The sequence below is a fragment of the Alligator mississippiensis genome, chromosome 1, assembly GCF_030867095.1.
Source record: "Alligator mississippiensis isolate rAllMis1 chromosome 1, rAllMis1, whole genome shotgun sequence".
NCBI lineage: Eukaryota > Metazoa > Chordata > Crocodylia > Alligatoridae > Alligator > Alligator mississippiensis.
In genome coordinates, this window is record NC_081824.1 from 306,886,002 (window position 1) to 306,902,543 (window position 16,542).

A 16,542-nucleotide genomic window follows, 5' to 3' on the forward strand; every position below is an offset into this window, starting at 1 on the left:
TTGGTCAGGACAAGATCCAAGATTGATGATTCCCTAGCTGTATCCTCCACCTTCTGGAACAGAAAATTGTCCTCCATACAAGTTAGGAACTGGCTTGACATTTTATGTTTGGCTGCATTGTTCTTTCAGCAGATGTCTAGAAAATTGAAGTCTCCCATCAGTACCTTCCCATAGCTTTAAGATAAATTTGTTACCTTGGTCTCCCTCATTCATCTCCTCTTCCTAATTAGGTGGTCTTCCCCACCATTATATTGGTGCTTCATCTTTCACCTTCCCTTATCACCATATGCATTCTGCTTTGCTGAATTCTTCTTCTTGAACCAGGGAACAAGTGTATGTGCTTTTGACATAGAAGGCACCGCCATGACCTTTTCCCTCAACCCTGTCCTTCTGAAACAGAGTGGAGTCATAAGAGCTGTCCCACCATATCTCTGGGATTTTAACGTACTTTCGAAGTATATTCATGGCCTAACAGTGCTCTAGCATTAATATTTTTCTTAAATTACAGGAATCCTTCAACTTTGATGGCGTTTATGTTGGTTCTACCCACACCATTCCTTTTTTGCTGCAGAACAAAGGAGTAGCATGTGCCAGGGTAGAATTTGATTTATCCAAGTATAAAGACTTTAAGTTGAACTTTAACGACCAATCAGGTATTTTCTTTTATTATTTCAGAATTGTAGTTCAACAGAAAACATGATAAAGTGAATCCAAGCTGAAATGTCTCTTGTGTAAAAATCTCATGGGTTTCCTGTTTATGGGAAGTTTAAAGTGTTCTGTGAAGTACTTACTATTACTTAGTTTTTATTATAAGTTGTGATAACATTGTTTTTATAAAAAGGTATTTGTTTACCTCATCTGGACTACTTTTTACATGCAATATACTTCAGTATTCCACAGTTAGGATTTGAAAACATTAGAAAACAATACTAGTGATAAAAACCAAGTCCCAAAATAATTAGGAAAGTCAATTTTTAAAAATGAAAACAATAAGGAAAGACAAAACTTTGAAGTGACCTAATAGAAAAGATCACAATGTGGAAGGAATTAGTAGGATTAAAGAGGAAGCTAGGCAACTAGTTGACCAGGAAAAGGAGCATTACCTTGAACTTGAAGAAAATGTTCCAGCAGTACCCTGATAAGTTATGTAGTGACAGATCACCATGGCCCTCACATGGCATTGGTTCAAAACTGTTGCCTTGCGATAGGGCCATGGATGATGATAATGTATTTTTAATTGCTTTTGGGTTGAGATGCGGATTAAATTATTTTGTCATTGTTCCACCTGCTGAAAATGAGTTCTACTTTCACGGTTAAACTGATATTGCAAGTGTACAGGAAGGAATTTGAGTTGTGGAGGATGTATACCATGTCAAGGGTTACTTATGAAAATCAGAATATGGCTGAGGCATAACTAGTTTGAGTGATGCTTAGGGGCAAATGCATCTAAACTAGTGGTGCTCAACCTTTTGGCTCCATAGGCCGGATGAGCTGTATAGAGCTGTCCACTAGCTGAATCTGTCAATCTATGAGCCAGATCCAGTGTGGGGTCAGCGTGTGGGGTCACTCGCCATGGATCTGGAAATTTGGCAGTGGGGGAACTGTGGCAATTAATACTGTTAACTCTCTTATGCCACCAAATTTCCATACCTATGGGGAGCCATGCGGGCTGGATGACAGGGCCCTGCAGGACAGATTTGGCTTATGGGCTGAGGTTAAACATCATTGACCTAGATTACTTCTATAAACTCAGTTTACCTGACCTACAGTCTTAGTCAGTAGACAGTCTCTCCAGAAATATATGCACATACAGTAAATGGGATGATGAGCATGAAGACAGTACTGAAAAATGCATATACTTAATGGAAGGCATGAGACTCGCCTCAAGAGATGCAAAGTGGGTAAACTCAGGGTGACCTCCAAAGAAGGATTGATCTGTTATTTTACAACTGCCTAAGAACAGACACAAACTGGTAAACTTCCTAGTTACCATTCATTAGGGAATTGCTGCTGGGTCATGGAAGACTAATTTTCTAGCAGTACAGTCAGAAGATGGCTGGGGCATTGATTTATGAGTGCAGCAGGCTATCTAGATGTGTGTAAACCTAACAGTGGCACTTAATGTGCTTGAAAATGAATGTGCATCAGTGTCTATGTCCAGAGGTACCATTGAGAATGAAATGCAGTAAAATCCCCACTGCAAATGGGAAGTGATGATGGGTAGGGAGGTATTTCTGAACTGGAGAGAAAATGGTTCTTCCAAACCCTAATTAGGAGGGATCTTGGGGTTCTCTGATTTAAAAAAAACCCCAATTTTTTGTAAAAAAAAAAAAAAGTAACCATGAATCCACATTTTTCCGTGATTAAAATGAAACACCACTAATATATAATATAGGTGTTTCATTTTAGTCACAGAAAAATGTGGATTTGGGGGTTATGTTTTTTTAACCAAAAAATTGGAGATTTTTTTTTAACTCAGAGAAAACCAGGATGTCTGCTAATTGGACACTGCTGCAGGTATGGTGGACAGGCACTGAGATGTAGGTGAAATTTCCTAGGATGAACTGAGTCACCTTACCTGGTGATACTGGGGAACAGTGCTGCAGGGTTAAGCATTATGCAGATGGTGTTATGGTTACTCACTTGCTCAACACTGGGCATGTCTACACGAGATGTGAAAAGCGCAGTAAGTGAATTCTACTGCATATTAGTGCATCATGGCAAATAGAAAGCACCATAGAACTAGTCTACTGTGCATTAGTATCACCTTAAGGATGTGCACTGGCATTGCTGTGCTGTAGTGCTGTTTAGGTGCATTAAGTTAGTACCACTCATTACAGGTACTAAATTTAAACAAGCCCCAAAGTACTTGAAATTAGATTTTAAAAAAAGCTGAGAAATGGGACTGAGTCAGACCACTTATTACAGGTACTAAACAGGTACAGGCACTGTAATTATGGCACAATAATGCATGTGTAGATGTGCCTGCTATCTCAGTTAACCTGGTAAGGGGAGTCAGTGAGCTGTCCTACTTAGGTCTGACTCAGTCCCATTTCTCAGCTTTAAAAAAAAAATCTAATTTAAAGTATTTGGGGGCTCGTTTAAGTAATTTTTTCCTAATATAGGTAATCAATTATTTCAACTTGTTATAGGTATGTTTGCTAAGAATTTTTGGGCTTTCACACTCCCTAATTGCATTTTAAATCTGTTCCGCGTCTGTGGTCCAGCTTTTTGTGCATGTATAAGCTGCATGAGTTACTGAGACCACATACACATTATATAAAATGCCAGCAATGTACTTCACTTTAGCCAATTCTGGGTATGTCTACATATGCATTTACTATGCAGTAAGTTACTGTGCAGTAAGTGGCTTTTATACCAGCGTCTACATGTGCAGGCATTACAATACAGTAAAACTGTGTGTGGACTGACTTGGGACTACAGTAAGTTACTATTTGGGCATATGTTGGCGTAAGTTGCCATAGTTACTACACAGTACAGGAGCACATATGTAGGTCTGTGCACATACTGCGCAATAACCTAAGTTACTGTGCAGTAATGGTGCACGTGTAAACACGCCCTCTGTGAAGAAATTGAAACATACCTTGACTCATGTTAAAGGTAAGGTGAAAAAAATATGCATAGTTTTGTTATTTTAACAATTATTTTCTTGCTATATTAGCTGAAGTATTACCAGTAATAATAACTTGGGACTTTTCAGTCTGGAGAAGAGAAGGCTCAGGGGGGACCGGGTGGCAGCCTACAACTTCATAAGAGGGGTACATCAGGACCTGGGAGAACACCTGTTCACCAGAGCTCCCCAATGGATAACAAGGTCATAAACCCCAGGAAGGCTGATTTAGACTAGACATAAGAAAAAAGTTCTTTACAGTGTGTGTGTCCAAGGGCTGGAACAAACCTCCCCCCAGAGGTGGTGCAAGCACCTACTCTGGACTCCTTTAAAAAACAGCTGGATTTATTTCTTGCTGGGGTCACTTGATCCCAGCTGACTTCCTGCCTATGGTAGGGGGGCTGGACCCGATGATCTAATGAGGTCCCTTCCAGCCCCTAATGTCTATGAAATCTATGAAATAAAGAGCAACCAGAAGTCATTATTTGATGGTCTTCTATTCAGATGGAAGCACCCTAGAATAGCCAGCTGTTTACAGCCCAGAGAAATCACATCTCTCTTGTTTAAAGCCAACCAAAAATGTCACTTGGGGGGTCATGTCACAAAAGCATTAGGAAGTTTACAAAAGGATAAGATCAGTTCTTAACGCAGTGTATATTGAAATTTTTAGGCTCAAGGCGCCTCTGGGGTCCGCATAGTATGTCTAAGAGGTCTGCAAAAGATGATTATGATCAAATCAATTAAAAGTATGTGAATACTCACACTTAGAATTCAAAGGGGTTTGCACCTCCATTTAAAATTTCCAAAGGGGTCTGCACCTTCATTCAAAATTTTTAGGGGTCCACAAGTAAAAAAATGTTGAAAACTGTACCTGATTCAATGCTCTCCCTCTCTCTTTTGCCAAAGTCATAGACAAAATACTGGGCTAGATGGAACATGAGTCTGACCCAGTATGGCACTTTTTATTTTCTTATGTTTCACTCATTTTTTGGCTACAGAAAAATAATAGAGCAATTCTTATATTGCAAAGAACTCAGAAAGACCCCAACAGGTTAGACTGCTTTTGGTAGTATGTTTTTCTATTTGAAATCTGGATTTATGTTGCGAATCATATATAGGTATTTGCACACTGAACCATGCTAATATCAAGTGGCTTGTTTGATAATCATTGTCCTAGTGGGAACTCTTTCAGAGACTGTTTACAGACATAAAAGCCAAAAAAAATGGGCACTTTACTTTAAACTCCACACACTCCGCACTGAGCCAAGTGTATGCCCAGAAGGAGCATCGTGTTAGTTGGACCTGGTTTGCCCAACTTTTGTATAGATTGGGCTCTTCAGTGGGGTTTTATTGGCACTTCTATCTAATAGCTGAGTTTTTTCACGTCTGTCAACAGCCTCACTGACTAGAACAAGATTGGGCAGGAGAAACAGGCCCTGAGATGCTAAAAGGACTCGTGCCACCTAATGGGTTCTTTTGGACTTACCAGAGGGAGGGTTTTTCATATAGACATTTAGAATTTTCCATAGATCTGTATCTGTTTTCAGTTTTTTTCCAAAAGTAAAATGTGACTGACTGATTTTGAAATTGCTTTTTAAAAGCTGTGTATTTTTTTTTCCTTTCCCAGTCACAAAGTTCCCCAATGAGGAAATAGTATTCAAGAAGTTCCGCTATGTCAGAAGAACCCTTAGGGATGTGCAGTAAATACTGGTGCAATTTGGGAGAACCAGCACTAATTTCAGGGACTAGGCATCAGTCCCTGAAATTAGTGCTGCAGTCTCCAGGTGGCAGATTGCCTATACATGCAGATTAAAGCCTGGTAGAAATCAGCTCTAAAGTTATTACACTTCTTTTGAGCAATATTTCATAGACTTCATAGACATTAGGGCTGGAAGGGACCTTGGAAGATCATCAAGTCCAGCCCCTGCCCCAGAGGCAGGAAGTCAGCTAGGGTCAAAGGATCCCAGCAAGATAAGCATCCAAATGTTTCTTGAAAGAGTCCTGAGTACGTGCTTGCACTACCCCTGAAGCGATACTATTACAGTCCTTGGGGGCTCGGACAGTAAAGAAGTTTTTCCTTATGTCCAGCCTAAAATGGTTTTGGAGGATTTTGTGACCATTGGACCTTGTCATCCCTTGGGGCGTTCTGGTGAACAGGTGTTCCCCCATGTAATCTGGTTTGGATTCTCAGGCTGGAAAACCAAATCAGTGTTGTCTATTTTTATGTTACGTGTTTAGTTCACAATCATGCTCTAAATGACCTGTTATTGGATGGCTTGCAGGGCTTAATTTGTATTTCCCATGTATTTTTCCCATGTATTTTATTTGCTTACACCATGCATTTTGCTGGTGTCAGTGTATTTCTTTCCTCTTTGCAATTGATTTATATTAATGGAAATTCTGTTCACCTTCCCTGTGAAAAACATGCATTTGGAAATTCTTTTGGATTGCTTGTAGTATTTTTCAGTTTTTGCCTAAGACTCCCAGGGCATTCACAATAACTTCAAAAAATACTTCCTTTGTGCCCTGACGTGTACAGAGAAGTATGTGGGGGAGGAGGGGCAGGGGAAGCCTGAGACAGTGCAGGCCAGGGTGGGAATTTAAACCCCTCCCTAATCAGAGCATTCTGCTGGGGCCTGGCCACGCCCCACCCCTTCAGCTTAGCATTGTAGAAGGAAAGGGAGGGCTTGCTCTAGCACCCCTCCTGGCTTCTAGCCTGAGTCACTGCAGGCATGTGCCTGCATTTCTGGAATGAAAAGGGAATGTCTATCCACCTCCAAATCAGTTCAAGCTTTACAGGTTGGACTAGCCTGTAAAGATTGAATCAATTCAGGCTTAGGCTTTTTGAATGTCTGTCCCTAGCCTAAAAGTGGCAGTAGTATGTTTACTAGTGCTTTATGTGGAGCCATACTTGTACATTTGCAATGTTGGGTTTGCAGAAGTAGTCTAGCAGAGAGGCATTTTCAAAATATGCTGGGGATTTTGAAGGTTGTGAGTGGCCTTCTCATCCTAAGGCAGTTTACAGTTCTGACTGCAAGAGCCACTGTTGCACAAATAGAGGCATTGTGGAATTGTTGCTGGATTGCTGTTTGTCTCTGGTACAAATAATGCATCATCCACATGAATGTTGTATTGCAGTAACACTACTGATATAGGACTTTTGCTGTTCAAAAAGTGTTTTACATCAGTGAAAATTCAAGGTTTTACTGACAAGACCTGAAATTGAGAGTGGATGCATGCAAGGATATGATAACAACAGAAGGCAAGTTTTAGTCTGTAAATGTAGATCAGGCCTAACAATCAGGGTTGAGAGTCTATATTGTGATACTTTTACAAAAGCAAAATTATGGCTATGTAGTCTTCGCTTATATTGTTAGTTACCTTTATACTTACTTAGTATTTTTTAGCCTAAGGCATTTATTTAAAAAGAGAAGAAACCACAAATGGCTTGATTTACAGTGATGATTTTCATATGACAGTGACTTTAATGGAAGCTGCTGGTGATCTGTACTTCTCAGGTTCAGACCCTAAATACATTAAAAAATAAATTCAGTCTTGTCACACTGGGAAAGTTTACTATGGAACATGAATGACTGGTGCCTTCCAAGACTGGGGGGCACCATTTGTAGGCACCAGTGGGGACTGCCCACAGATGCCAGTGATGGTGTTAGAAGTGGGGGGGGGAGAGGGTGAGGATGGTGAGCAGCAAGTGGGGACTGCCCGCAGACGCCGGTGGCAGTGTCAGCGGCAGAGGGGGGTGGTGAGTGGGGACTGCCCACAGACACTTGTGGCCATGTCAGCGGCAGGAGGAAGGGAGGCCGTGACAAGCAGCAATCACACGCAGAAGCTGACTGTGGCTTCAGTGTCGGCCAATCTCAGGGGGGGATTGTGGCCCCCCCCTCCCTCCCCCCCCCCGTACCTCACCTATGCATCACCTGTGCTATGGAAGTTTATATATTGGGAATCTAGTTGTAGTACTATAGTCTTAAAGAATAATTTTCATGTATACTGTAATGGCACGTAAAACTGATTTTTTTTTTTTTTTTTTTTTTTTTTGTTTTTTTACAGTGGTTGACCATTATCCTCAGAAACCTTATTCATATTCTGTGGAGTTAAAAGGAAAGTCAACTTTACAATGCTCAATATCCTTCACACCGAAAGAAGTAAGTTTGTGAGCCTGCAGTAATTATGTTAACTTAGAAGAATATCTTTAGTGTTTTTTTAAGATTAGAGAAAAAAATGCATCTTATATTCTGTGAGACAAAAGTACCAAGTCATTGAAATAATAATAGCAGCTTTGGAAAATAATCTGATTTTTAAGAAGATAAACTTGGAAGTCTGAAATATCATGTGTACAATTGCTTTACTATTTTTTCTTTTGTTGATTTCCTCATATGGAAGTGAAAAGTACAACTTTATTGCTTCAAATACTTTTTTAAAAGAGGAAAAATGTGCAGAACCACAGTAAAAAAAAATAAAATAAAAAGGAGACTGTATATTAACCAAATTGCTCCCAAAATTAAAAGTAATTAACTTGTTGCGAAACTTGCATGTCTTGACTCTGAACTCCCCAAAAGGCTATAAAAAAGGATATTTAAACACACCGTAAAATGTTAAAAGGCTCCAATAGATCATAAAAACATAGTCATAGAAAATTAGGGTTGGAAGGAACCTCGGGAGGTCATCTAGTCCAACCCCCTGCTCAAAGCTGGACCATTCCTAATTATATCATCCCACCCAAGGCTTTGCCTGTCTGGGTCTTAAGTAACCTGTTTCGGTGCAATACTACCCTTCTAGTAACGAAGTTTTTCCTAATATCTAACCTAAATTTTCCTTGCTGCAGCTTCAGCCCATTGCTCCTTGTTCTGTCATCTGCCACCACTGAGAACAGTCTAGCTCCGTCCTCTTTGAAACTCCCTTCAGGTAGTTGAAGGCTGCTATTAAATCTTCGTCAGTCATCTCGTATCCAAACTAAATAAGTTCAGATCCCTCAACCTTTCTTCAGAAGTCATGTTCCTCAGCCCCATAACTATTGTTGTTGCCTTCTGCTGGACTCTCTCCAATTTGTCTACATCGTTTCTTTAGTGGGGTGCCCAAAACTGGACACAGTACTCCAGATGCGGCCTCACCAGTGCCGAAGAGGGGGGAAGACTCACTTTCCTTGCTCTGCTGGCAATGCTCCTACTAAAGCAGCCCAATACACTATTAGCCTTCTTGGAAACAGAGGCACACTGTTGGCTCCTATTCAGCTTTATTGTCCACTGTAACCCCTGGGTCCTTTTCTGCAGAATTGCTGCTTAGCCAGTCAGTCCCCAAGCTGTACCAGTGCATGGGATTGTTCTGTCCTAAGTACAGGACTTTGTACTTGCCTTTGTTGAATTTCATGAGATTCCTTTTGGCCCAGTCCTCCCATTTGTTGAGGTTACTGTGAATCCTAGCTTTACACTCCAGCATATCTACTACTCCCCCCAGCTTGGTATCATCTGCAGACTTGCTGAGGGTACACTCCATCCCCTCTTCCAGGTTGTCGATGAAGATGTTGAACAAAACCAGCCCCAGGACCAACCCCTGAGGCACTCCACTTGAGACTCGCTGTCAACTAGACTTTGAGCCATTGATTACTACCCTTTAATCTGAACTATTCAGCCAGTTTCCTATCCATCTTAAAGTCCATTCATCCAGACCATACTTCCTTAGTTTGCTTCCAAGAATGTTGTGGCAGACTGTATCAAAGCCTTGCTAAAGTCAAAGTATGTCATATCCACTGCTTTTCCTGCATCCACAGAACCAATTATCTCATCATAGAAGGCAATCAGGTTGGTCAGGCATGACTTGCCCTTGGTGAATCCATGTTGACTTCCTAGTCACCTTCTTCTCCTCCAAGTGCTTAGAAATGGATTCCTTGAGGACCATGATTTTTTTCAGGGACTGCAGGTGAAGCTGACCAGTTTGTTGTTTCTGGATTGCTCCTTTTCCCCTTTTTTAATGATGGGCACTGTATTTGCCCTTTCCTAATTGTCTGGGACCTGTCCTGATTTCCACGAGTTTTCAGAGACAATGGTCAACACCTCTGAAGTCACATCAGTCAACTCCCTTAGCATCCTCAGGTGTATCGTGTCTGCCCCTATAAACTTGTACACATCCAACTTTTCTAAATAGTCCCTAACCTGTTCTTTTGCCACTGTTGGCTGCTCACTTCCTCCCTAAACTGTGCTGCCATATGCAGTAGTCTGAGAGCTGACTTTGCCTGTAAACACAGAGATAAAAAAGGCATTGAGTACTTCAGCCTTTTACACATTGTCTGTCAATAGGTTGTCTCCCCCATTCAGTAAGGGCCCACTCTTTCCCTGATCTTCCTCTTGTTGTTGATGTTTCTGTTTAAGGTAAGTAAATAGCATATTTATGTTTTCAAAAAAGGCTGTAGTCACAAATATTGAAAGGTAAATTGTATTCAGCACTGTTTCAAAAACAGAGGCTTTGGGGTTTATCCAACTCCATGTGCTTCAAAAAGTATAGAAGTTGACTGTTATGGACCAGAATAAGCAGCTGAGGTCCACTTCTGCATCAGAGGAGCCTAGTACATTGACTTATAATGAATTACTGAAGTTTAGAGACATTTCATTATGGGGTGGGGGGCATAATATCCCCTCCCCTTTGGTTTTGTTTGAAGTAAAATGCGCCCACTATTTACATTAAGGGTCATTCAAAATAATATTTACATAAATGATACTTTGTCTCTTTAGTCTTGACTTGGCTACTCTTTGATGTCCATTGTTTACAACTTCTTTATCTGGAGCTTGCTTAGATGAGAAGATTAGTGCATGATAAGGTAGGGTGTGACTTTACAGTGCACTTCCTACTCTGACTTCCACAGTCCTCTCAGGGGCACACTGAGAATATCCATGTAGGAATTATCATTGATTAGTTAATGTGCTGTAAATTCACATCCCAGTGTACTTCCTCGAGGCCTGTTTCCACCTCATTTACATCACGTTGGAGTTTAATGTAGCAGTGAGTCAGTAGTAGGTAACCTGTAGTTTTGTGCTCCATTCCAATAGCTACTAACATGGTGGGATACTAAAGCTAAGTGAAGACATTCGGGGGGGGGGGGAGGGAGGATGGGATTAGGGGGAGCTTAGATCAAGTTAAAAATGGGCCCCTGATCTAACTTAGTTCGCCCCAGTATGGACCTTACACTTGGACCTTGTCTCAGCGATGGGAAATCAATCTAAACCTGTAACAGTACAGAAGTTCTGTGCACACTGATCAGTGTAAAAATGGCAGAACCTAGTCTAAAATAGACCTGGATCGATGTACGCTCACATTTTAATTGATTTATGTTAGACTGGTGCATCAAACTTTAGTACAGTTACCTGCACAGTCCCATGACTGGGAAAGACCAGTTACTGGCCCCATCCCTGGTACTGCACTTTTCCTATCTGCCCCCCTAGCACTGGGCTATTTTTAGACCCTGGCCCCTTGTGTCCCCACCCCCCCTACACTCACCAACCCCCACCCCCATCCCACAAGTTGCTCAGGCTGCCACTTTTATCAGCATTTGCCACTGCCGGGAGCCAAGGAAGTAAGTATCAGTAGGGGGAAGGGCAGGAGAGATGTGGGGGTAGGTTTGCTGGACGGGTTGGGGAACTAAAAATTAGCCCTGGATCTCCCCCAAGTGCCCCCACTGACACTGTGAGCCTCCATGATCCTGCCAAACCCACCTGGACCCAAGCAACACCCTCCTCAGACACCGTGTGCCCTTCCAATCACTCCCATGGATCCCGCCTGCACCCCATTCCCCCTGCACATTCCCAATCCTCTCCAAGTCTGTTATCCCACCAACTGCCCCACCAGTCCTTCCCATTCCACCTTAGATCAGGTGGACATTTTGGATGCAAACTAACCTCCCCTAACCCCTCTGAATGTCTGCACTTTGCCTAAGAGAATATTACTACTCAGTTACACTATCCATTCCAAATTTTTGGCAGGTTTCTTTCAAAAATGAAATGACTAATTGATATTAAAAGTCTAAATTACATTTTGGAAGAAAGCTTAACTTCACTTTAATTTCAGTAAGAATGAATTTCAAATTGTTAAAATACTCTTCCAGAAAACGCTTCGCGCTCCTGATTTTTGTAGGAGAAGTGTCTTGTAATAATGGGGTTTCAAATTCCGTAGGTGTCTTGAAGTATTTAATATGGATGCATGGCATACTTGGTTTTACACAATCTAAGGTTCAGGCCTCATAGTTGCAGAGGCAGACTTCCAAATGTAAACTGAATGGAAAATGAAGTCTTATGCTGAATTTGAAGACAGGCTGACACAATTGTGTGAATTCCCTTTTCCCCTATTAATCATATTGAGGTATCAACTGTGAAGCCCAGTGATGACACATTAATGTCAACACTTCATTTGCTAATGATTTTAGTGAATTGAATAGAGTTGGGGTGGAAGTGGAGCCTACTGATTTGGGAATTGCTGTGGGGAAGGAAATGCAGAGGGAAGAACTCTGCTTAACACAATAACAAGGAAAGGAGAAAGAAGGCAAGGAAGAGAGAAAAACAAAGGGCAGAAAAGTAGCATTAGTTTTAAAGATGAGTATCCTTACACTGAATGCTATTACAAAATATGGAATGCACAAGATACAACAGCAACGATGATTGATTGTTGTGGTGGTGATGATGATGATAATAGTTATAAAGACTATTTTGTACCTTGTTTGTTTGTTTTTTTTAAGTCTCCCACTGATATTTGTGGGTATGTAATCCTAAATCTGGGATGTAAGTGAAGATGAATTTTTTCTGTCTTCATTGAATGAATTTGACTCACATTATTGTAGCTGTAACAAAATATATAAACTCTGATAGATTCTTTATGTATATAGTATGTGCATTTTGTATTGCTTATGGTGAATAAGAAGGCAACATTCTGGAAAATCTCTCTTCTTTCACCAAGGGCCATGCTGAAGTTCCCAAATCCATTGTGGTGAAGATGATCATTTGGCATTTCATTAAATCACTCACATTCTGCTCATACCTAAAATTTAGTTTGGCTTCAGTCAACACCATTCAGATCAGGTTTTTAGTTACAGATGTGATATTCCTCGAAGCTAAGATTTCACATAAAGTCAGTGAGAGATTTTCATTGCTGGATATTTATTTAAAGTTGTGTTAACTCCTATGTACAAAGTTCCCCAGGGGACAGAAGCCAACTGTCAGACAATCATATTTCTGCATATCATAAAATCATATTTTAGCATGCTTCCATAGATCTAGGAATAAAATCCTGGCCTTATTGAAGTCAGTGGCTAAGCTTCTGGTCCTGGGGCTAGGGCTTCAAACCATACATTTCAATTGCTATTTTTCTTTTAAAATACAAAATTCAAATCGGTGAAATGACATCTAGGTAAAAGAGTATAGATTTTGACTCAAAATTATAAAATCAGTAGTTTGTGAAAGAGGAAGTGATGCTTTTCTGAATAATGTGGAAAAGAATATGAAATAGTATAGATCACATAGAACAAAATTGGGAAAGATATTTGCTGTTCTTTCACTGAATATAGGTATATTTTTAATATTGCTACTGCCAATTTCAAAATTTAATAAATGCTTTCTATTTTACCAGTAATATCCTTTGAGATACATATTTCATTTACAAGAGCAGCCTGTTGGAACCACGTTCTCTTCAAACACATTTTCAGCTTAAAATTGCTATAAATATTCAACAACCTCTTTAGATGCTTGCTTTGTCCCACTCAAAAAATTGTCAGCAGAAATGAGAAACAAAATACTGTCCCATAATTGTCAATTTAGATTTTAGTAAACTGCAGATATAGTAATAAAAACAGAGTAAGTAAACACTTGCTGAAAGGATGGTGTCCTTATGCAATAGAGTTCTGGATACCAGGAACTGGGAGGAGAGGAGTAGCTGCAGTTTCCCCACAGCTTTCCCAGACTAGGATCACCCTGGTCTGGGGAAAGGCTAGGTAGCGGGGAAGAGGGACTGGCTGGAAGTCCTGTATTGCTCCCTCTTCTGGAAAGATTTCTAGTGGTGGAAACCTCCCAGAAATCTCCATTGCTAGAAATGAACATCCATATTGACTGTTCTCCTGTTCCTATATGATGCTTCCTTGCTTGGTCTCAGAGACTGGCTTTCAGCAGGAACATCCATTTAATGTTTGGGGGTGGGGAAGGTTAGTTTGCGCTAATGAGCAGCTATTTTTTACCAGAATGTTTCCTTGATTTTGTTTCAATAACCAGTGGTTTTTTTGAGGCTATATGGTCAAACCTGCACTCAGTCCCCACCACTTTATCTGGACTGAGGATCAGCAACTTCAACAAGGTGCAAGAGGTGGGATGCTATGAAATGCTGTTCTTAAAAAAGAGCTATGATTTCTCTGAATTATCCTTTCTTTCTGACCTCTAACATTAGAAATGATCTGATCCTTATATATCACATTACTATATGTTGCTATAAAACTACATTTTATTTAATCAAGATTGATGCCAGTGCCTGGTAACTGAAGTCAGACAAAAGCAGAAATACTTGTCAGAGAAAATATAACATGCAACAAATTTAGCCCTGGGTTGTTTTGTTGCAGTAAAACACAGGACACGGGGCTTTTGGGGAGGAAATCTTAGACAAAATTGATCCATACCTGTGGCTAAATGACAGTTATGTGGTTGTGTTTGTGCCAGGTAACGTGAAATAGGATTTGGACTTATAGGCATTCCTTCTGAATGTGTTAACTAACTGCCCTCTTTCTGTTTGGGAGAGAGAAATTCTGCTCTTGCAAGACTTATTCCATTTGGGATCAAGAGAGGCAGGGCAATAATCCTACCATTAATATTTCAATTTAGTTAAAATTTTAATTTTGTTTTTGCTCTGTATGTGCCCTTTGACAAGACAGTATAAAGATTCCTGTAAAAATCAGGTCTTACATCTTACTCATACTGGAGTTTCTTTTTTGGAATTCCTAACAAACTGGAAAAAAGATAAATTTGCCATATAAATAATTTAAATAGGGATACATTCATTTATTCTTGTATGACTTCATCAGTAACAATAATTTCACCTCCATCTTCTTGATTCAAACTGACTTCCTGTAAAATAGATTTATTCAAATATTTGATGAAGATACTTCATCAAAGATATTTGATTCAGGTAGTTAAGATACTACTCTATGCTTACATTCACTGTTTTCATTTAACGTTTCTGACTCAGTCTAGCAATCTAAATGTACACATGTTCCCAAGCAAGTGGGAAATATCTAAATTAATATCTAAATATCTAAACTAAAAAAAACTCAGCTCTAGTTCTGTGTTAAGCAGGACTTGAATTTGTGACCCAACATTCTGTCCCCAGTCACAAAATACCTGCTGTGGTAAATATTTATCCTCTTGGCAACTTCTAGGGTGGATCAAAAGTAAAAACATTCACTGGCAGTACTGTAGGCTGACATGAGAAATGAAAGTGCATGCCCACAGGTTTCTGCATTAGTGGCAGAAAGAGCTGTGAAGAGAGAGCTGCTCTAAGTTATTTCCTATAGTTTATTTTTAATATATAAATGTAAGTTCAATGTTCCTGAAAAGTGCTTTTTAATATTTACTTGTTTTGGTGATATTGCTTCTGTTAAAGCTGCTGCCAGCAATGCGCTGGTCTGGCTCATAGCACCATATCATCTGGCCCATGTAGCTCCCCATAGTTAGGAAAAGTTTGTGGTAGGGGAACAGTGTTACTGCTCTCCTGCTGCCAGATATGTGGACCTGTGGGGAGACCTGGGCCGTCTGTGCTGTATTGGGTGCTTCATCCCAGTGTCCGAGGGTGGGTGGGAATGACGCTAGGCCCCAGTGCCCAATCCTAGTGTTGGGGTCCAGGCAGGGGTGGCACCGGGCCTTAAGGTCCAATCCTGGTGTACAGGATCAGGGGGGTTGGTGCTGGGTTCCAGGGTCCAATCTTGGTGTTCAAGGTCAGGCAGGGAATCTGTCCTGGCATGGAAAAGTGAGAGGGGGGCAGTTTTGGGCCCACAGACTGGCACCATGCTACTCATGTGGCCTGTGGGGCTGAAAGCTTAAGCACTACTGGTCCAATGTGTCAAGGCTTCTTCGAAACCTAATAGCACATGGCATTGCTGTGGTTAAGGCATGCATTTTTTGTAGAAAAATGCCATTTTACCTAAGTCAATGGTTTGGGTAGCATCACTTCTGACTCTGGCTCCCCAACCCAAATGACCACAGACCTATTTTCAGCTTGGTCAAGTAGTGGGCCTTTGGCAAAGGTCCAGAGCAAGACTCAAACTCATGCTTCTTAGAGCCCGTGACTTCTCTGTTCTGTTCTGTCACCACAGCCCAGTGGCCTCATTACAGGAAGAAACTGTTTTCACCTTTAATTAAAACTTGCTTCATTATTTGATTTATAGATTTGTTATAGTCTCATAACATATATTTAAATTGCAGGTTAGAGTTTTCTCCAGTTGATTGTCATGTCTGAACTCAAACATACCACTTTAGAAGAAGATGCCTGCTAAATGCTTATGAAGCTATACAAGGCTTAAATATGCAAAACCTTGAGGTCTCTTGCTCCCCAAAGTAATCAAGGGCAGGGGTGGGGCAGGGAGTTGTGGTCATACCTCCTTTCTGCTGTGTGGCGCATACAGTGAGCTCTCTGTGCCAGTTACGTTATGAGCACAGCTGCTGGGAGCCACTGAACTGATGCAGCTCTGGCATCAGGAGGTGAATGCTACTGCCATTCACCTGCACTTTTTCCCTGCCACCAAATTTGTTGATGGGCAAGGGGGTGGAAGGTGAGCTGCAGGGCCCAAATTGTCACAGAGCAGAGTTTTTGGGGAGAAACAGAGGTGGCCTTCTGCCACGCTTCCCCTCCCCTCTAAAAGCTTGGACACATGGCTTTAC

The 16,542-nt window shown here is 40.9% G+C and overlaps 1 protein-coding gene across 1 annotated transcript in view; it reads left to right on the forward strand.

Moving 5' to 3' along the window:
• CFAP47 (cilia and flagella associated protein 47) overlaps nucleotides 1–16,542 on the forward strand; it is a 773,444-nt gene that overhangs the window by 85,302 nt on the left and 671,600 nt on the right. Inside the window, exons 20-21 of the mRNA XM_059724382.1 lie at nucleotides 509–653; nucleotides 7,700–7,794. Of these exons, the coding sequence (XP_059580365.1) occupies nucleotides 509–653; nucleotides 7,700–7,794 (240 nt within the window). The remainder of the gene's footprint in view (nucleotides 1–508; nucleotides 654–7,699; nucleotides 7,795–16,542) is intronic.